At 34.3% G+C, this 24190-nt stretch overlaps 1 protein-coding gene across 1 annotated transcript in view; it reads right to left on the bottom strand.

Annotated features, from left to right (window-relative positions):
• The window catches only part of LOC145689343 (uncharacterized), a 380527-nt gene that overhangs the window by 117084 nt on the left and 239253 nt on the right, over positions 1–24190 (bottom strand). Inside the window, exon 5 of the mRNA XM_081763491.1 lies at positions 450–603. Coding sequence (XP_081619617.1) covers positions 450–603 — 154 coding nt within the window. The remainder of the gene's footprint in view (positions 1–449; positions 604–24190) is intronic.

Genomic DNA, 24190 nt, shown 5'->3' with positions numbered 1-24190 from the left:
GAAAACATGAACACTCGACCCATGTTCTTTCTCACCTAATAATTATTGTCCCCTCACAATTATGCCTACAAACCATTTATAAGGAAGTTGTTTCTTATATTAATGCTTTGATACTCATATTCTCTGTTAATACACTGCTGTCTACTTTGTTCTAAAAGTATCAAAGCAAAATTTTAAATACAAATCATCTTATTGTTTGTGCATTAGATCCGACTGTATTTAATATATGTATCCCGTTACACCGTCTTCCTGATCTATACTCGTTTCTCTATTTTCGCTTATTAATGGTGGTGCACGCCATCTTATTAAGGACCAAACATTATAGGAAAGAAAACCTGAAGTTTAGAATTCCACACATTCCTCAAAGAATGTATGCATTAATCTCACCTGCGAAATTTGTGATTTACCTCATAAATTCACAGTTGATTATATTAGATATTTCGTCTTACCTTGTTTTGAATATATGTCATATTCATTCTTCTAAGTTTTTTATCCTCAGCAAAATAACTGAAATTCTTCATTGTTGTTTCATTTACATTAGCTACCAATGTTATGAAATCTTTGTAGTATGGTTTATGTTTCTTGTCAAATTCTCCAAACAATCTTAAAATAAGTAAACGAATATTTGAATATTTATCAAGATTGAAAATTATCTGTGTACAATTTAAAATAGAGTTGTACTAATCAAGAAATACTTTGATAGCTAACATTAAATCTAAATTTTAATACTATTACACACATGTGAAACATAAAATAATTATCAATAAAATTGAATACTGAACAAAATAGATGGTGTTAACAAAACTTAATATATTTATGACTACACGCAAAATAAAAAAGAAAGGTTATTAGTAAACAAGAATAATATGGACAGTAACCAAAACGAGAGAAGTTGACCACAATCTTGTGTTACAGATTAATATTGCTATGTTATATACACTGTAATTAACTCACAGGGGTACGTTAACCGATCACGTAGTTACCACTACCAATTATAGCCTGTAATCGGTAATCAGCCAGTAATCATAGCGAAGTTAGCATGTAAGAACAACCGACTGTTAGCTTAACGAAACAGGGTACATCAACTTTCTAAGAGCGTATTTTGATGAATATAACATATTTGGAATTAGTTACAATTTTTTTTATTATTCTTTCAATCATATCTTTGAAAGAATAATAAAAAATAACGTCAAAAAATACAGTATTAAAGTAGGTAACAACTACTTACAAGTAAGGGACCATATGGTTGTCACGCAAATCAGATGCAGACATACGCCATCTGATTGAGCATGAAAAGATATGGAGAACACAGAAATTTAAGGTGCTAAGGGCCATAGGGAGCGGAGCGAGGAAAGAGGAAACATTCAATGTCGGCAAAATTCAAGAAAGTCAGGAATGACGGAAAAGTTAATTTCCTGCGAACAGGGAAAGAAAGTCAACCAAAATAACGAAACTAAACATAACAAGGGCATCAAGGACGAAGAAAGATCATAATCAGGGTTGCCATCCGGACCGCAGTGTTGCCAGCGCTGCATAACATTGATATGAAAGGTATAGCATAGTATAGCAATTCATGCAAAAGGAAAAATATTAGTAACACAAAAGACAATTGAAGACTCTTTACACGTGCGTAAAAAGGTTTAACGATAGTCGTGAGTGAATAATGTACATGAGGAAGGACAAATATAGACATGAAAGTGAAGGGGATACATATGATAACACAGAAACAAAAGTGTTTGGGAGCATCGTTCAATAATGATGATGATGATGATCGGCGTTCTGCCTATGTATGTTGTTGTTTCGGAACCCAGTGGTAACTTTCCAGCACGCATGGTCGCTGAATTCCCCAATGTGAAAGCATATGCAAGCAGATCAGCGAATATGACCAAACGGGATTTGCAAATCTTTCTGGAAGAAGTTTTGTGGCCCGATCTTCAGTGTAAGGATCGTGTTTTGCTTTTGGTTGACTCCTGAACTCCAAACAAGGATGACACTCTTTACAACATGACAGTTCCTAATGGTGTTCTGTTCTACAAAAAGCTGATTCCTCCGAAATGTACAGGCCTTATACAACCTGCTGATGTGTTCTTCTTTCGTCCATTCAAAAACACGGTGAAGTTCATCACAGATACGTTAGTGTTCTCCAGTATTAATGTGTGGCAACGTGAGAACTTTCTCCGCCTTTAGTCATTTGTTCATTACCAGTTTTCCTCTAAGCGATTCCAAAAGATGATACGCTTTTCGTTTTTCAAATGTGGCTACTCCAATGATCATCCTGGACAGTTTGAAACACCTTCCGCATATTGCTTTGAGAAAGGACTCACAGAGGAATGCTGCAGAGACGAGTGTGACCAGCTTGCTTTCATCCGCTGTGCTCACTGCGAGAAATGTTTGTGTGTTGACTTTCTTCACTCACGACTATCGTTAAACCTTTTTACGCACGTGTACAGAGTCTTGTCAATTGTCCATTGTGTTACTAATATTTTTCCTTGTGCATGAATTGATATACTATGCTATACCTTCCATATCAATGTTATGCAGCGCTGGCAACACTGCGGTCCGGATGGCAACCCTGATTATGATCTTTCTTCGTCTTTGATGCCCTTGTTATGTTTAGTTTCGTTCTTTTGGTTGACTTTCTTTCCCTGTTTGCACGAAATTAACTTTTCCCGTCATTCCTGACTTTCTCCAATTTTGCCGACATTGAATGTTTCCTCTTTCCTTGCTCCGCTCCCTATGGCCGTTAGCACCTTAAATTTCTGTGTTCTTCATATCTTTTCATGCTCAATCAGATGGCGTATGTCTGCATCTGAATTGCGCGACAACCATATGGTCCCTTACTTGTTAGATTTCTTTTTCAGTTGTACTTAATGTAATACCCTTGCATGGTACCCATATCAGAAATATAAAATAACTAAGAGTGATAATTTGTTTGGGTGTTACTCTTTCCTATATGCAAAGCTGTAAAACGTTTCTGCTATTTGCATCTTAAAGCAACATACAACATGTTATGTTTACCGTAAACATCACGAAACTATTGTTACGATTGTATGAATTATTTGACGCCAGTTGCATGGTTAGCAGTGCTATCATCAAGTGTGATTATTTGTACTAGAAAGATGTTTCTGAAAATTATTTTTATTTAAATGTCAGAAAATGCATAAACCTCCGTAAATAAACTTTCCTTCACATTTCTTTCTTATTTCATGTAGAATTCATAATTTAATAACTGTTTTCCTATTCCCTTACATGAATTCATAATTGTTAAAACTGTTCGTTCTTAAAATTGCAAATGGTCATGTTGCTGTTTGTGCTTCTAGTAATGCAGTGTTACCAGTAAGCAAGATCTGAGGGTTAAATTTACCTTGTGTGAAAATCGGTTGATAACAACAAAGTAATGTAGGTTAAATTAACCTACTTCAATTGGTAACCTTCTTCTAGCCTACTTTATAGGTTAATAATTACCAAACATTGGATTGTTTCTATTCATTTTTCGGTAACCGTTTTCGATTGATTACCAGTGATCTCGTAAAATTTACCATTTTTGTATCAGAGAGGTGGCTGCATATTACTAACTGGTTCTAGCAACCAAATTGTCCGTTAACCTCCACTAAGTTAGTGCTTATTTTCCTCAGTGTACATTTTCATTATCAGTAATGGTTAAGTACTAAGTGTACCTGACACTATTGACAACCAAATTTCAGTTAGATACAAAATAAAGAAAAGATAAAAATATGTGAATACCAAACTATGGATGTGCAACTACTAGATAAGCTTATTGCTATTGATGGTAGTACAATATATTGATACTGTACAGTACGAACATCAAAGATGTACACAAACTCCGGGAGGTGATTCGTGACATCAAAAGAAGGCAAAAATATCTTGTAAAGGTGACAGTGGTATCAACTTGGAATCAAAAATCAAATTGTGACAATTCGAACGGAACACAAAGATGTGCTTATTCTCCGGAAGGTGATCCGTGACATCAGAAGAACACGAAAAAGTCCTCTTGCATGTTGTCGAATTCTGCGTCGTGTATATTGTACACATCTTTCTATTCCTTCCAACTTGTCAGGATATGAGTTTCGATTTCAAGTTAGTACCCTCGTTACTTGCACACAAAGCGGAACTCGGCAACATGCAAGATGACTTGGTCTTCTTTTGATGTCACTTTACCCAGTATGTACCCATCTTTCTACTAGTTCCAATTGTCGTGTTTCGATTTCAAGTTGGCACCCCTGTCACTCTTACACGACGCGGAATTGGACAATAATTAATAATAATTGTTTCAAATAAATATTAGTAATAGGTGTTTATTTTCAAAATTTTCAAATTATTTCCTCGCATCTGTCAGCTTAGAGTTAAATATCAACATGAATGATCCGAAGGTAACTTGCGAACCAACTAAATTATCTGCTACAACGAATCGTCCCGTATGATATTCAGAAGAAGAGGGCGTATTGTAAGAATATTTTCACCTTGAACTTCTCTTAATTTATTAGATTATATGTGTGATATGTATTGTGGAATGTATTTGTATGAATAACTTGATTCAAAGGGTCCTTGTCAACAACCTTATATTCATAAGCCAATACAACATGTTTGCAGTTGAGGGCACATAAATGATGTTGAAAATTAGAGATCTGTGGACGGAAGTGCGGTAAGTTCACTCTCTTGTATTCTGAGGACAGTGTCCTGTCACATATTGCTTTATGATTCCTGGCACTTGCATTTCACACATTTTAATGTAACTACTGTTGTCTATTATCACGTAAATTGCCTAATTGTTACACTACAAATTAAAGCAAATAAATTACAACTAAGTGAAATGACGGTTCTGTGGACGGGATAAGGAAATTTGTGGAAAAACGTGAAAGCTTTTTTTAAATCACTATTCAATCCTACGATACGTATTTCAACGACCCCACATGCATTTAAGCGCTAACTACTTCCGAAGATGTACTACAAATAAATTAACTTAATTCATGCAATTCATTAAGCAAAATATTCATGAACAAAATCGGATTTATTATTATAGTAATTATCTCTATTCTCCTATGTGGAAGGAAAGGTTTCGAAATGTCGTGTACATTTACTTTTAACAAAAAGTATAAGGAAATTTTGTCTTCCTAGTTTGGAAACTCATGGGTTATTTTATTTTCGTCAAACAATTAAAACTTCGTTTGTTTCTCTTTAAGATAAGCATTTCAAAGCCGACATGAAAAAAACTCACAAAGCAAGTGTTAAGTATCTTCGAAAATTCATATCAAATTATTCATTCGTTTCCTCTCATTGTTCATTTATAAATACGAAATTAGAAAGAATTTCTTTTAAAAAAATCTCCTCCGTTTCTTAGAATTGAAATTTTCAATATAGCTCGAATTTATATATATTTATTTCTAAGAAGTAGTCCATACACTGAGTTCCATCTCTCGGTCTTGAGGTTTACGTGACACATGCGATTATTGAAATATAATTTAAACCCCCTTGGATTCTCTTGCAAACGCATTTTTGAAACCAAAAATAGCGTAATGTAATCCTGGTTTAAACCCAGTGCTAACTATATTGAATTATCCTTTCAAAACGTTCAACCATTTCTCTTCAAAAGACAACATGCGACATTTTCTTTTTCCCATTTTTATGATAATGGTATCTTTCAATAGATTAAAAATTACATTTGTCGATTCTTCATTGATGACTTGAGAATAAGTTAAAATGATATTTCCTACTTTTACTAGCTTACTTACAGCTCTTAGTAGATTATTTCCGTCGCACGAACACAGATTGCTTAAAGTACATTCGTTCCAAGTATTGTAGGATGAAGTTCTTAATATTAGTCCTGGACGATTGGCAGACTTTCAAAGAGAATGCTCACATTATCGAAATATTATTCGTGTTTTAGAAGGAACAGTGGACGAAATAGAATTTCGGAATAGTAGATCTTGAAAAAAAATATTATAAACTAGAAAACACTATCCTGCTTATTAGAGACTTTCATCTTCGCAATAAATGGAAAATTTGCATACCACCAGTATTGGTGCACAACATACCACGTACCATACCGTTGTAGGACACCCAGGCAAAGATCATAAAATAGCACTCATTTCGAAGGCATTTTATTGGAAAGGATGGAAAAGCTCAGTTAAGAATTTTGTTAGAGGTTGTGTTATGTGTGCTCGAATGAAACCAGATCAACACCCACCGGCCAAGTTGTTAAGTATGATTCCATCACGAAGACCGCGAGATTGTATGTCCATTGATATGTTGGACGCATATCTAGTTGGAAGGTTAATGAAGCGCTTCGTTCTTGTCATCATGGACTTGTATACACGATATTGCACAACATTTGCGTTAAGGAGTTCAACTGCCAAGGCGAAGATGCTTTGAAGAATATTATTTCCCCATGCTTGGGCTGCCTAATTTTATTTTGTCAGACAACGCGCCTGTCTTTCACTCCAAATGTTTTGTTCAGGCTATGAAAAAATATAATATTCGCGTTAGGTAATGTACTGTTTACCATGTGCAGAGTTCTCTAGTGGCGAGAGTAAATAAAGAGTTAGTGCAGTCATTAAGAATTTTGTGCTTAGTTACATACGGAATGGACTGAAAATTTGACGCAAGCCTTGCTTTTGTATAACTATTCTACTTCACAAAATTTAGGAGTTTCGCCAGCTAATTTGCACTTAAACATTAATTCTTCCCGTCCAATATTTTGGCATTTCGGTATTAATGTTCAAGAAGATTTGTCCAGTGAAGATAGGATAAATTGGAGCAATAAACTAATTTTGGCTAACGTAAAAAGATCTGATAAAGTTGAAAGGAGAAACGAAGAATGGAATCAAACTCCAAAGCATAGACGTGCAGATTTTGTATTTGTGCGGCAGCACAATGTGAGTAGTCTCATAAAGAAACAAATTGCAAAGTTCTTTGACCTTTTTGAGGGCCGTACATATGTACTAGCGTGGCTAGCAATGAAGAGCAGTTGAATTATGGGATCCTTTAAATGGAGAAAGTATAGGATATCAATCTATGGATAGAGTTAAGACATGGACGCCGACGCCACTAACGTATAGTACTTGGTTATTGTTAGCTAAGAAACATTTACCTGAGGATGAAATTGGTGAACTCAAAGATCTCCCCATAGGCTTGCGGCAATTGACAACCCATTACCTTTGTTAAAACCTGAGTGTGAAATTCGTAATCATTAGGAGCAAGTGAGCGAAAACATTGAAGAGACGCAAATTGAATAATATTGTGTTCGATTAGAGGAGATACCTAAGTTACATAACTTTTTCTACAAGATATTCGACTTATATGTTGCCGATTATTGCATGTGTTCACCAGAGTAAACCAGCGAACGTCCTAAGGCCATAGTCCATTTTTCTAGTGGACTCCAGTTATGGCTTTAAACACACACAATAAAGGAGCGGAAGGGGAAATTTGGGACTAATAGAAAAGTGAAATTAGCACTTTCTTTCTTTGAAGCTATTAGACAAAATGTAGAGGACTACTACTCATTTATTTAACTATTCCTAATTTCGAAAGTTAGGAAATTGTTTTTCAGCTTTGAATCGTTGTCCCACAGTCGTCAACGTGCCAATCCAAGGAATATTCACAATCAGGTACGTTTGTTTATATGTTATGTTTTATGATTTATTTACAGTACTTGGAGATGGCAGATGAATGTGGAAGGCGGAGGAAGGACAACATTGAAAATTTTAAACAAGTAAGTGTTTTAGAACGCGAAATCGGACTTTGAAATTTTACTAATGCCCCAATACTTTCAAAAGTGTGATTATCACGTTTTGGATATGGAACTTCTGTATTGAATTTTGCTAGGATATTTACGCTCTGTACGATTTATTTCTTTTCAGGTTTTTCCACCTTTGAGGCCAAAAATCATAATAAAATTTTATTATTTAATCTTGTTTTGAGTTTTATTCATTTTCATTTATATCTGTATGAACATTTAGTTGTCCCCATAAAATTGTGCATTTAGAGAAATATTAGGCATTTAGAGAAAGGTATTCAGAAATCTAAAGTATAGAAACATTAGTAATTATCATATTTGATAATGAAACTTGAATTTCGGGAAATTAAAAAAACAAAAAAAAATGTATATTCCTCAGTTAATGATTTTTTGCATTTGGTGTTGCCATTGAATAATAGTAAAAGTATATGTAATTTGTAATGTAAAATTAATTCAGCGTTGAAATATTGTAATTTAAGCATAGTATAGTACAATATTGAAACTAATTGATAAATAATGTTGGATTTGATAAATCTGCTAGTGAAATTGTTTATATATGGTGGCTATGGAAAGCTAATATGTATTCACTGTAATCATAATGAGCCTTGAAGTTTAGTTGGGTTAACAAACAAGGATATTGTAAGTCGAGAAATTGTTAAGGTTAAGATATATATCTTTTACCCGTTAGGGCCATCGTTATTTTTCAAAATTAAACGATGAAATTGGAGTAGTGCTCAATTAGGTTCCCAGCCATGCAGTATTTTTGGACGTACTGCATTTCTGAATTACATTTCAGCCAGTACATAATTAGTAAAATTGAAGTTCGGAATTAAATATTAAATACAATATGATTTATGGTTAATGTCGACAAGAGAATAATATCGATATTAACCCTAGAACGCAGAACATGGGTCAAAAATGACCCAGCAGTAATTTATGTATAGATTTTTGTCTGCAATATTTGTTGCACAGTAGTTTTTCTCCGTGACATATTCTATTGGTTTGTTTACTACATAAAAATAATGTATTTAAGTTTTTGGTTTGGTAATTTTTTTTACATATTATTATATATATTTCTCTACGTAGTATACATAACATGGGTCATTTCTGACCCACGGTATATTTTAGTATTAGATTACTATTATATATTAGTATTAGTATATAATACTAATACTAATCTTTATAGTAGTATTAGATTAGGTCTTTACTATAACAAATTAGTAGTTGTTTTACTAAAATGTTATTATATTTGTAGTAGTATTATTACTACTAGTCTTGTACCTTGAATAGGATTTTTTTTTAGAAATATATACTCTGAACAGTCTAATCTTATGGACCATGTTATGGACCCATGGACCCATCATAAAGACCGATGTTGACAAGGTACAATTCATGTCATGCGTTTAAGGATTAAAATGGCATTTGCATTTAAACAACACCTAATAATAATATTTTGTATTTTACATATGTATTATGATGAAATCTGAGAAAAGAATATGGTTGTTCATTGACAGTACCTGTGAAGGGTAGTGCATATCAATCTTGACCACCTTTGTTATCATAGAAAGCTTTACCAATAGTTAATGGATCGGGATCATTATAAGAAATTTGATATTAATAATTATTATACATTAACCATTATTTTTAAATTTGATTTAAGTTACATTGATTTAGGTTATGAAAAAAAGAATTTTAATCAAATGTATGATGTTTTTCATTGTATGATATTTTATTTCATTAGCAATCGGTAAACTTTTCTGTTCCAAAATGGAACCTGCTTGGTTGTGGCGATTGTAACTTTGCCATTATTTTGGAATCCAATTTATACACTACTGGTTTTAGTTATGAATCAAAACAGATAAACAATATTTTTGAATTTGTTTTCATGATGACTCTTCTTTTGGTATAACAAGGAATGGTGAATCAGAGTTGTTAAAAGCGGACTTAAATATGCAACGTATCTGCAGTACCCTGTTTATGACAAATATTCCTGGATGTGACTTTATACCGACAGTAATAAGTGCATTTGCCAGTTAGGCGGCACATCTATATTGGCCAGTGCTCTTTAAAAGGTTACATTCCAGAATCTACTAATTTTGTAGATATGAGCAGGCCTTGAGTAATACTAATGGTTAAATGAGTGATGAAATTCAAATGCAGAGCTATAACATTAAAATTCCTCCCCAGGGTATATTTCTTGTTGTCCTCTTCATTATATTTATTTTCTTAAAATGCTTCCTAAAGGCCTAAATGTTGACAGCCCAATTGGGGTTGGGAAATTTACTGAATGTCACGGCTGGAGTTAGTAAAGCATTTAGCTTGGGTGGTATATATAATGGTTTTAGTGTAGAAGCAGTTCATCTGAATCGTCAGGGAATTTAGCACTTCAGCTATAGACAATTGAACATCAGCGCCTTTATTTTTCATGACCAATGCAATAACCTATTTTTTTATGAATGACTTACAACCTAGGTTGTTAACCAGTGACGCACAGGGTGGCGCCTCGCAAAGTTTAACCGCCGTTTAACTCGTTTATATTAGTGCTGTTGGATTTTTGTGACATTTACGGTTTTCGGTTTTTGAGAAAACCGAGACTGCAAAAGCGGTTTTCAAAACCGAAACCGCAAATACGGTTTTCAAAACCGAAACCGCAAATATGGTTTTCAAAACCGAAACCGCAAAAGCGGTTTTCAAAACCGAAACCGCAATAGCGGTTTTCAAAACCGAAACCACAAAGCGGTTTTTAAAACCGAAACAGCAAAAGCTCTTTTCGAAAGCGAAAGCCCCCGAAACCGTGTTTGCGGTTTTATAAAATAAACCTTGTTTGTCCTTTTCAAAGCAGAAACAATGTTTGATGTTTTTAATTATACTTTTTAACAATTGTGAAAGGATTTATCGATCGAGACAATTGTATTGATTTATGTCTGTGTTTTAACTTTTTTTATTTGTTCCAAGACTATTATGGTAATATATGTGTGCGAAAGGGATAGTTCGATGGTTGTACAAGTCACAGCTAAATTAGTGTTGCAATATTTTAAAACCAGAAAAGTGGATAGTTCTAAACCGTAAGTACTGATGTGAACTTGTGTGTTACAAATGCTGACCTGGGATCCTTCGCACTTTTTTTGTTTTTGTTTTGAATTACTTCTTTGATGAAACTTCCAATGTAACCCTACTTTTCGGCTGCAGGGAAGCAAACTGGACCCCATCTGATTTTCATATATTTTGTAAATTAGACAACGAGGAACACGAATCTGAAGGAATTTTGACATTTCGAATTTCGGAACTCGAGATATTCGAAAATGACCATGGAAGCAAACTGGACCCAACCTGATTTTTATATATTTTGTGAACTAGACTACGAGGAACACGAATCTGAAGGAATTTTGACATTCCGAATTTCCGATCTCGAGATATTCCAACATAAAGTGACCACGGAAGCAAACTAGACCCCACCTTATTTTTATATATTTTGTAAATTTGACCACGAGAAACATGAATCTGAAGGAATTTTGAGATTCCGAATTTCGGAACTCGAGATATTCGAACATAAAGTGACCACGGAAACAAACTGGACCAAAACTAATTTTTATATATTTTGTAAACTAGACCACGAGGAACACAAATCTGAAGGAATTTTGACATTCCGACTTCCCGAACTCGAGATACTAGAACTTATACAGTAGTTTTACATAGTAGGCTATGTATAAAATTAACGAAGAAAGTTCTGTCGCTTTTTGACCTATCACCTTAGAGCATCGATATGTCACCTAAGATCAGGGGTGTAGCCAGCGGGTTTCTGTAGGAGGGACTCGTCGTTTTTGAAGGGGGGCCAGCTACAACCAAAAAAATGTGTTGCAGTGTTTTTGAAGCCTGAAAAAAACTGGAAAATTTTGGTTTCCTTCCAGAAAAATAAAAACACTGTTTTTAGTTTAATAATAATAATAATAATAATAATAATAATAATTTCATAAATTATATTACAGATAGTTTGTATTTCGTTTAACCAAGAACTACTGCCCCCGACCAAACATTATACCTTTGTGCATAACTATTTCAATACACAGAACCGATCTATAAAGGTAAACAAGAAAGTCCTATCGCTTTCTCACCCACCACCTCCGGACATTCATGTCACCTAACACGTATCTGGAAGATTAAGAATAGATCGACAACCTTCTGCAAACATTCTGGAATGTCATTTATTCCATCGCGGTAGAGGTTGGTGTTCCGTGAAGCGAAGAAGGTATCAAGTGCATTTTGCGCCTCTAGTTGAGATTTGAGCTGGCATCCTTTAAGGTGATTGTGCAAGGAAGGGAACAGATGATAATCGGACGGTGCAATGTCCAGTGAGTATGGCGTATGCAATACTTTTAAAAACAAATTTAAATATAAATTATAATTTCTAAATACCATAAACTACATTTCCCACATGCTTTAGTTATAAAATTATCTTTCAAATAAAATTTATTTTTATATTCCAGCACTAGTTCCTGGTGGTGGAAAAAATACCCCAAAATCTAATCATCTATCAATCTCATAATAACCAAAAAAATAAATAAAATCAAGCTAAACATAACTACTATTTAGTCATGTTTCATTAATATCCAAGGCATAAAATGGTGTCCCGGGTCATCCTAGCCACGAGGGGCTTAGCGTTGTCCTGTAACATAAAGACCTCTTTGGGATTCAGAAGTGCTGGCTCCAGAGTTTAGAGTTTGTCTTGAACACGGCTCAACTGCTGACAGTACACAGTTGGATTGATGCGATGACCAGCTGGTAGCAGTTCCCGATGTACTATGCCGCGAGCAGTTCATAATCACACAGGAGGACTTTCTTCTGGTGTAGTGCTGGTTTCGGCTGTCTTGGAACCGTTCATGGGATGCTAATCAATTATGACGGCGCCGTGTAACTTCGTACAGGACCCATTTCTATTCACATGGCAACACCTTGTCCAGAAATGGCTCCTTCCTCAAACGAGACAGCAAAGAAACACAGGTGTCTGCTTGCGTTGCCTTTTGACCCGGAATCAAGTTATGTGGGACCCATCGACCAAACTTCTAGTGTTTCCTCATTTGATGAAGGTGCTGCTGAATGGTTTCGTCACTCACACTGAATTGTTCCTATGCCGTAAGCGTCGGTGGACCACAAATGGGCAATTAGCGACATCTCGCCAAACATTGGCGGCGCCGCAGCGACGATCCCCGGTGGCCCCTCTACCGTTTTGAAAATTATACCACCAGCGGCAGAGACGCGACAAAACGGCAATGAACCACAAAATTACTCCCCCAAAATGTTAAATCGGCTATGTGTGTGATTTAGTTACATTAAAGTGAGTCTAAAAAACACTTTAAAAATGTATCAAAAAATTTCACCGAAGGGGACTCAAACCATCAACCTTATGATTACTAGGCAAGTGTTCTTCCTACTTCGCTACGAAGGCGATGAAGGAAACGTTGCTTGTAAAGGGATAAATCGTTAAGATCTTTTTAATTGGGTCAATCAGAGTGCTCCTTTAACCGCGAATATTCGACGATAACTGTTTGGAATTAGATAAAATATGTGTAATTTTGTAACAAAATGACGCGTGTCTATTTAATTTATTACATAGTTCTCGCATACTCACTTTCTAATGATCGACGAAAATTGTCATCTAAATTCATACAATTATTGCACTTATCTCAAGATTTTTCACTTTATGATGTGGAGGCAGAGGTTATTCTTGACCCTCGGTGCTCACTTTAGGGACAATTCGTCTTGAAAAATAATATATAATAATAGCCCCATGCACATGACTGGCGATAGTTCGTGTTGGTCCCTTCACGATTCTCCGCGAAGAATCTAAGAAGTGCGGACGAAAACAAAGTTCTCGCTGGTCGCTGCTACGCGGTGATAACTTCAACACCCCGACACGAGATATATGTTTCAACTCGACGAAACCCTGCCGCCAGTGAGGGCCAATTATCGCAGACCTCCACAAAAAGCGACAAAACTTTCTCACTTCCTGTTTTACACGAAATAGCATTTAAAAAAGCGAATGAAATCAAAACTGAAAAACTGAATAAAAACGTTGCTTTTCACCATATTTTCCATCTGATAAAAAGTTTTCTTAAAACATTAATTACACCATATACATAATACAATGTACTTACGATTTAGTTTAGTTCCATTGTTTTATCATAGAATTTTATTATACCTTGTCAAAACGTTTGTCTTCAAATTGTCAAATACAAATCGCTGTAAATTGTGTACTCTGCTGTCACAAAAGTATACCATACTATTTTCGGATGGCTATAAGGAAGAAATACCATACTAGTTTGTGATCGGTATGTTAAATACTATTTTTCCATATTATTTTACCGTAAATTATTAATTATATGTAAACTTAGTTATTTTTAAATAACTGAAGCGAAGCAATCTCACAATGATGTTTTAACATCTGGCCATTAGGAGGACCAGGAAATCATTTGGGGGGCCTGGCCCCCATGCCCCCTCCCGTGGCTACACCCCTTCCTAAGACGTACCTGGAAGATCAAAAATAGTACCCATCAGTATCAACGATCTTCTGCCAACGTTCGGGATGGACATGGATTCCTTCGCGGTAGAACATGGTTTGCCGTGAAGCGAAGAAGATATCAAGTGTATTTTGCACGTTTAGTACGGAGTTGAACTGGAGTTCTCTAAGGTGAGTGTTCAAGGAATGGAACAGGTGATATTCGGACGGTGGAATGTCCGGGGAGTATGGCGGTTGCAATAGTGTTTCCCATCCAAGGCGTAGGATGGTGTCCCGGGTCAATCTACCCATGTGGGGCTTAGCGTTGTCCCGTAACGGGAGAACCCCTTAGCGATTGAGAAGTGCTGGCTCCAGAGTTTTGAGTTTTTCTTGAACACGTTTCAACTGCTGAAAGTAGACAGTTGCGTTAATGTTCTGCTCTGACCAGCCGGTAAGAGTTCCCGATGCACGATGTCGCGACCAGTCCACCAAACACACAGCAGGACTTTGTGCTGCATTACTGGTTTCAGCCGTTTTGGAACCAGTTCATAGGATTTTAACAATGATGACGACGCCATGGAGCTTCTCATCATATATCAACATCCTGTCCAGATGGCTCCTTCCTCAGACGAGACAGCAAAGAAACACAGGTGTCTGCTCGCGTAGCCTTCTGGCCCGGAGTTAATTCATGTGGGACCAATAGACTCAAATTGTAGTGCTTCCCAAGTTGATGGAGGTGCTGCCGGATGGTTTCTCCACTCACATTGAATGTTAGCCCCAGTTTGTCACAGGTCTCTCCACTGTACGCCTCAATTGCTACCTGAAGATTTTCATTTTGTACATGTGTTGGTCTTCCGGCACGTTGTGCGTCTTTCGTGAGTGTTTTGTCACCGTCCTTAAACTTTCTAAACCACCCTTGCACTGTCTGCGTAATCACGACACCCTCACGAAAGGCCTGAGATATCTTCCGCCCCGCTGCAGTGGCGTTTACCGAAGTTTGAACTCGTACAGCATACACGCCCTTATGACGCTCTGTGGAGGTTCCATATTCACTCTGTCCTTACACAAGTTCACGTTGTAACTGAACTGCCACAAGCAGGTAGAATGTTGGATATACCCACACCAACATCAGACCTTCGCCTTCTCTCCATTCGCATTCAACTCACGGTGTCAGGATCAATTGAACACAGACCTCCACAAAAAGTGACAGAATTTTCTTGGTTACCTTTATATATCTCACAGGACATAATATGTTTCGTATAGAGAATATATCTATATTAAACTTAAAGTTTCAATATCTCGAGTTCCGGAAGTCGGAATGTCAAAAATCCTTCAGATTCGTGTTCCTTGTGATCTAGTTTACGAAATATATAAAAATTAGGCTCACTTCCGTGGTCACTTTATGTTCGAATATCTCGAGTTACGAAATTCGGAATGTCAAAATTCCTACATATTCATGTTCCTCGTGGTCTAATTTACAAAATATATAAAAATAAGGTGGAGTCCAGTTTGCTTCCTTGGTCACTTTATGATCGAATATCTCGAGTTCCGAAATTCGGAATGTCAAAATTCCTTCAGATTCGTGTTTCTCGTGGTCTAATTTACAAAATGCATAAAAAATCAGGTGGGGTCCAGTTTGCTTCCCTGCAGCCTCCTTTTCAAACGAAACTGAGTTTTCCAGAGTGTACATTTTGTTTCAAACTCAGTTTTGCCCTGGCTAACATACGTAAATTTGCTTCTATAAGAGTCATTAAAGTTACACTTGAAATTGTTGTTCGTCATTCTTATAGCTCATGAAGGCATGAATAATTCAAGTATGTTTGTCACAACATCTACAAACGAATATTCATTCGTATAAAACCTCCAATAAATAAAAACACATGAACTACACAAAGAAAACTATTGTGCATTAGAGCAGATCTCTTATTAGCAAATGGCCCTACACCCGCGCACTACTCAGATAGCTCACAGACTGAACCTGAGCGCGAGTCCAAATTTAACTCAATCGCGATTAAAATTGTCAGAGGTGTAGCGGTTTACGTTGAATATACCAACACTTCATCCATTAAGTCGTCTTAGATTTTTCTTCAATCCCAAAAAGCGGGTGGTTTTTCGTGATTAAGATATGTTTAAGCGAGGGATGAATATAGAACCTGAAAATCGGGTGGTAGCCGCAAAAATCGGGTAATATGACAACACTAAGCTAAATAGAAAATAAGGTATATCCCTATTTAAGATCACTACACCTGCAACTCATAAAATACAACTTGAAATCTCATCCACTTAGACTGAGATCTTATATATTATCATTACTCTTTCATCCTTGTTTTTAAATAGTACTGCCACTCTTTCCTTTGTTAACAAAATAACACCACCTCCCTTTCTTAAAAAAAAAAGAAAAGAAATTAGATTGCAATACACAATTGTATTGTTAATTTGTTGCCATTCCGATAAATGTGAATGTTGTGGTTTTGCATGTGTTGACTGGTTTCTTATCGCAAGTCCCAGACACCTGCAATAGTTCATACGTGAAAGGAACACCGATCATATTTTATTCTATAACTTTTTACTTCCCAATAACGATAGCCGTGCCTCTTTGTGAGAAACTGCAACTTATTATTTTTATTCTGCCAGTTGTAAAAGTATACTAAACAAGAATTTCCCTACGCCGAGGGAATTTTCCCTCCATCTGGCAACTGTGAGTAGAAGATGGGAAAGATTCTTTGCTGTTTTCTCGTCGTTACTTGATATTAGTGCTGTCAAATTTTTGTGACTTTTGCAGTTTTCGGTTTTGAGTAAACCGGTTTTCTGAAAACCGAAAACCGCAAATCCGGTTTTCTGAAAACCGAAAACCGCAAATCCGGTTTTCAAAACCGAAACCGCAAAAACGGTTTTCAAAACCGAAACCGCAAAAGCGGTTTTCAAAACCGAAACCGCAAAAGCGGTTTTCAAAACCGACATTTCGGTAATATGAAATTTCACTTTTTTCAAAAAATCGGTTTTCGGTTTCTTCAAAAAACGATTTTGACAGCACTAGTTTATATGTATTAAAATATTTAAAGGGTTAATAGTTATGCTATATAATGCAATATATATATATATATATATATATATATATATATATATATATATATATATATGTTGATTATTTTGTGAGTATTGATATGACACACAGGAATGATAAATAATATATGTAGATTTTTGTTTAATTTTTGAATTTCACTAATGTCATAATAAATTTTGCATATTTAGTGATGAAAATACAATTAATATCTAAACTCTTCGTATGTTCTATACCTATATATACATTTGAATATTATGTTAGTACATTTTATTTATTTTTCTGAGTAATGTATATCTAAAACAAAGATAGTAAGTTTAGTGCGGACAAGATATTTAAAAAATAGTTTAACCTTCATAATTTTTCATGAGTTTGCCCATAGCTCAAAGACTTACACACGGAGGAGAGAACGTAAATTTTGTTTCGTTTTCTTTTGAACATTCACACAGGTGAAAATTTTGGTTGATTCAAATTACTACAACTTTTACCTACTTCGATACGAAAGAAAGTGAGAGTTGAAACTTTCGCTAAATAATTCATTTGAATATAATAGTCATAACTAACAAATTACTTCGATGCTTAATAGATTGTCTTATGTTTATTTGTTTAGAAAGGAGAGACAATGTCATTGTAAATTAACTAACACAATAATAACAAAGTGTAACAAAATTTAAAATGAATTTACTGAATTTTTAATTAAAAGGGAGAAGACATAATAAGAGTTCCCGTTTCCTAATGGAACTAGGCATAAATAAACTAGGGACATGAAGATTGATAATGTAATTTAACTACTAAATTACAGATAGCCTCTAATATACTAGCTTAATTAAAGAAAAAAACATTTACCAAAGCATATTACCAACATCAAGTTCATTTATTGCATTTAAGTTGAAGTGGAAAAAACGGCTTTAATTTAAAACTACGATATTCAAGGCTCGTATATGAGACACGTCTACGAAGCCTTTTTTATATGTTTGTTTATGTGTTGATGCTTTTAGTTTTAATTAAATCGACTACAACTTTTTTACATGGTAAAAAAATCGCTTAGCGTTTGTTTTATTAGAAAGACTTACTGACAATTTTAGCTATAATTTTGGTTTTAATGTAACGAGTGAAAATCGGAATTTTTGGCTGACCATATGCAAGCCATAGTTAGCTAAAAAAAACATTCCAATGATGTTTTTGTATGCGTTAAACACGATCCCTGTCGATCGTTGTTCTGTAAGCCGCTCCCGAACATAAGTTGGATGTACCGTTTTCATATAAGTCGAGCGCTGATGGGAGTAATAGCCGTACCTGTAAGGTCCGCGCCAATACAAGCTCTATTTATGTTTTATGTAAAGTAAACAAAGTTTTAAAGTCTACTCTTTTATGTTATATTTCGTAAATTATATCAAGTTGTGTGCATTCCCAAATAAACAATGTATCAGCAATAAGTAGTCAAAAATTTAACTTCCAACGAGGTCCTCATCGAGCGAATAAACTGGTAAATTGTGCCGTCGCCTTCCTCCGTACTTGCAAAAAACAATTTCAAATTTCGTAAACAAATTTGTGGAAACTAAAAAACACACAGTAATAGTACACACAGCCATTTTCAATAATTGAAAATAGTTTTAAACGCATATAGTATACTCCAAGGAGTAACCTCGATTCGCGCATGCACGTAAAAGTTTAAAAATTGTAGCTTTATGTATATGTAATATTTGTGTTTATGTGTAGTCTCCTTTTGCTTGAAAATAATCTAAATCTAAAATAAATAATTAATATTTTTACTTCGTGTTACACATTCATTAACTCTAGCTTACGTCGCTTATGTCTAAGAATCTGTCGTTTACCAGCTCCGGTAATGGCTAGGCTAAGCATGTTGGTGACAGGTTATTGTGACTAGCCAAAAAGAAGGAATGAAGTAGAATAAAAAAGATGTTGTGGCCATTGTTAGTTGTGACTCCCCATATTAAAAAAATACTGGAATGATATTTGTTTTTTCTTTTGTTTGAGGCATTTTAAGAAAATAAATACTATGAAGAGGACGATAAGAAATATACCTTGGGGAGGAATTTTAATGTTACAGCCCTGCGTTTGAATTTTATCAATTATCTAATCATTAGTATTATTTCAGGCCTGCTCATACATAGAAAATTAGTAGGTTTATAAATATAACCGTAAAGAGCACTGGAAGATACTTATGTGCGGGTTAATTAGCAAATGAACTTATTACCATTAGTACGAAGTCACGTTCAGGAATATTTGTTATATTTGGGAATATTAGTTATAATCAGAGTATAATGGATTTGTTACTTAATTAGCTTTACTTTTAATAAATCTAATTTATCATTTTTAGAAGAAAGAAGAGTTTCTATGAGAAACAAATATAAAAATAATGTTTTTTTTTATTTATTTAGTGATTTATTTATTTATCAATAAATATAAGATCATATTAACCAAATCCGAATGCAATTGCTAATACACAATTACCAATGCCAGTCGCGATGGCCGCAACATGAATTACAGTTAAAAGTTAACTTATTAACTTTTTTTGACTTATAATATCGTTTTTTCTTGATTCAATTCAATTTCACACCTTATTATGATCACAGTGAATACATACTGACTTCTCATAGTATATATAATATATAAACAACTTTATAATTAGATTTGTCAAACAGAGAATTAATTATCAGTTACTTTCAATATTACTTTAAACTATGTTTAATTTAGAATATCTCAACTCCAGATTAATTCTGCATTACAAATTTCACATATTTTTATTATTATTTTATAACAACACCAAACAAATATTTATTATGCAAGGACCATTTTTTAATTACCCAAATTTAAATTTTATAATCAACTTTGATAATTACTAGTATTTTTAATTAGGTTCATGAATACTTTTAATTGTCTAATAGTTTTTAAATGTGTAATTAAATGGGGACAGCTAAATGTTTATGTAAATATGAAGGAAATTGAATAAAACTTAAAACAAGATTAAGTAATAATTTTTTATGAAGTCTGGCCCCAAAGATGGGAACACTGAAAGGAAATAAACCAAGCAAACAACAAACATTTCAACAAAAATTTCATACAGAAATTTGTATTGAAAAGAGGAATCCATACTTCTGTCTTTAAACCTAAAAAGTCAAATTTGGTATTTTTGGTTTTTCGTCTTTTCCCGGATTTACTTCAAGTGTGTTCAAAGTTCACGCTTTGGTTGCGCTGAAGTTTTAATTTTTCATCTGTGCTGGATACACTTATACGCCTGCAGTTTGACGCATTTACGAGTAATTTGTTAATTATTTCCTTTTAATTGGTGGGGCTTCTTTTAAAGCGCGTTACGAAACTTTTACGCAACTGGACGTTTTCGTTTACAACGATTTGATTTCTGATACCTGTGAGTGCATGTTACGGAGGTTTTTTTTTTTTTTTTTTGTATTTGTGTTTGCTGCCACTATGTTTACCGTGCAATTTACTACAAAATATTAGTATGCGCTTTTGCTTGTACTTTTTATTATTTTTTGGTGTTGATATACACTTTCTTAACATTTTATATTTTGCGCCATCTTGCTGATACCCTGATTTCGGATTACGTTTGGATTGCTTTTTGCTATGATTAATTTGTTTCTAATTTAAGTTTTTAGGTTGTTTTTCCCTACTTTTTAGTACACGCTTAAGGTATAGTTGTGTGCGTGGTGAATTTACTTTGAGCTTAAGTTGACACTCATTATGAAATCTACGAGCAATTAGCTGTTTTCCATTTTAAATAGTTATACGTTGAAATTTTTGCCTTCTGTGATTTTCCCTTAGTGGAGGACTAGCCTTGAAATTTACACGTTTCGGAAACTTAGAGTGACTACATATCGGATCCGATGTACTGATATTATGCTTACATTTGCTCACTTTGACTTTACTACTTGTACGTTTTGAAATTAAATTTACGCGAATTACGATGTCACTAAAACCCAACTAGTTGCTTTCAACTATTCTACTTTTCTTTTTCACCTTGTTATTACAGTTTAGTTTTTTGACTAAGGGCAAGTTTCCTTCGTCTGCATGCACTTTATTGGAGTCGTTGCTTTTAGAGTCGGTTACGGTAAACATTTTTGAACAATTAGTTACGTATGAGGCATTTACCATAAAAACAGTATGGTTTGCGGGTTTATACTTTAAACTATTAAATTGAAATCGTTTCTTTTTACCATACTTAATGTTGATAAAGTCAGACTGGATTTGCAGCACAAAAATGAAATTGTCGTTGGGCGTACATGGTACCAAAGACGAACATGAAATTGTTAAGTCGCGCAAAACCTTTTAGCGGCAACATAAAAACAACACTGATAATACGCAAAAGCAATTTGACTTTTAAGCCTTTTTTTGGCTTTTGTGAGAGGACGGGTATGCGCAACCTTAATGCTACCGCTCATTATGTTCGAAACGTCGGCATTTTTGCAGGCAAAACAATCACGCTAGAAGTTTTAATTCTTTACAGGTAAACGTAACGATTATTCGTTTTTTGTTATTTTTACACTACATATTTTTTGACTGTAATTAACGTTTTTGTTTATTGAACATATTTTCCGCAACGTGGGTCGCCGCGAATTAATAGAGTTTACGGATTTTGCCTTGCACTTTTTCGCGCTGTTGTATTTTATTGGTTTCTTTCGATCAACCTGTGCTGTTTGCATGCTTTCACGAAACTTAATTAGACTTTTTAAAAAAATCCGCTACAGTATTTTTGAGAGTAGCCGTTTCTAAACAAACGTGATTGGGAGCGTTAACTAATTTGAAACGCACTTCAGTTAAGGAGTTGTTGGTTGTTGTGATATTACTTTAATTAATTTACTATTAAATATAATTTTTTAATTTCAGTTTATTTTGCGTGCAATTATTCGCAAATTTAACCAATTTTGGTTTTAATAGTAAGCTACTGTTTTTTTTGTTTCTGATTTAATTTAGTGGACTATTTCTTTAATTGCTCTTTCAACATGGTTTGAAATTCTTTTAAAATAATGGTTTTCATATTGATATAAATTACAAACAACTAACTCAAAATACAGAAGTGCAAAATATAAGCACTTAAATTTAATAAGTCGTGACCACGCAACCTTTTACAACATAATTATGCTATTATTTTAATTAATAATTACGAACTATTTTAAACACTTTACTTTAAAGCAGGTTTTTTCTTCGAAATGCTTTAAAGTAAAATGTACTACTGTAAGCAGATTTATTATAAACTAACAACATGCACAAAGCAATTTTTATACCTATGAATTCATTTTTTACATTGAAGGTGCATATGAAGTAAATTGTATGTGTGCATTTGTGTGATTGATTAGCAGCTACTAAAATTATCAAGAATATTTTTTCGCAAACTGTGATAAGAATATTTTACGAAAAACTTGTAATATTTTATCGTAATTAAATTTACGTAAGTACTTTATTTTATCTAAAACCAACTTACTGTTTTTTTCAACTTTAAATAACTTAAAAGGGACTTAATTTGAAATTGTTTGCTACATGTAACTACGTGACTTAAATTCTAGCTTTTGTGCGCAAAAACAACTATGGCTATTTTAAATGCTATTAAATATTAATAACTGAAACAATAATATGTTGGCGTACAATTACATTTGAAGATTGATGATTTCGTCCTGTCACGGTCGACATATGTTGTGGCGGCTGTTAGTTGTGACCCCTCAAATTTAAAAATTACCGGAATGCTATTTTTTCTTTCTTTTTTTCTCTTGATCTTACTCTATTCCCTTGCCCCAGCTAGTCACAATAACTAGTTTTCTATCACGCTCAGCTTAGCTTTTTCCGCAGCTGCGAGAGAACAGATTCTTGGACATGAGTGCCGTAAGCTAGTGTTGATCAATGTGTAACAGAAATAAAATTATTAATTATTTATTTTTGATTTTAATTAAAAACTAAGCAAAAGGAGACTACACATAAACACAAATATTACATATACATGAAACTACAATCCTTAAACTTTTCCGTGCATGCACGAATTGAGGCTACTACTTGGAGTATACTATATGACTTTGAAAGTGTTTTGAATTACTGAAGGTGGCCATATGTACGATTCTTACGTGTTTTTATAGTTACCACAAATTTGTTCACGAAATCTGAAATTGTTTTGAGCAGTATCGATGAAGGCGACGGCGCAATTTACCAGTTTATTCGCTCAATGATGGCCCCATAGGAGGTTAAATTTTTCAACTGTACTTAAGAATAATGCTGATACATTGTTCATTTGGGAATGCACACAATTTGACACAATTTACGAAATATAACATAAAAGAGTAGAATTTAAAACTTTGTTTACTTTACACAAAATATAAATAAAGCTTGTGTTGGCGCGGACTTTACTGATACGGCTATTACTCATACAAGCGTGCGAATTAACTTAGAATGGAACACCCAACTTATGTTCAGGGGCGACCTAGAGAGCAACTATTAACACGGATCGTGCATTGACGCGAGCAGAAACACCACTGGGATCTTTAAAGCTAATTATAGCTTGTATATGGTCAGCCGGGAAATCCCGATTTTCACTTGTAACATTGGGACCAGAATAATGGCAAATATATATATATATATATATATATATATATATATATATATATATATATATATATATATATATATATATTGATGAGTTTTTAGTGGAACGAACGCTGAGCGATTTTTTTACCATGTAAGGGAGTTTTGGGCGATTTGATTGAAACCAGGAACACCAACACATAGACAAACTTTTGAGAGAAGGCTTCAGGACGTTTTTTGTATATACGAGGCTTGGTTAGTTAAGTTTGAAAAATGCGTTTCTATTTTTTACTTTAACTTAAATGTGGTAAATGGGCTTGGGGTGGTGATACTACTC

Source organism: Thermobia domestica, chromosome 7, assembly GCF_964235325.1.
Source record: "Thermobia domestica chromosome 7, izTheDome1.hap1.1, whole genome shotgun sequence".
NCBI lineage: Eukaryota > Metazoa > Arthropoda > Insecta > Zygentoma > Lepismatidae > Thermobia > Thermobia domestica.
This window is presented reverse-complemented; position numbering and strand designations above follow the sequence as displayed.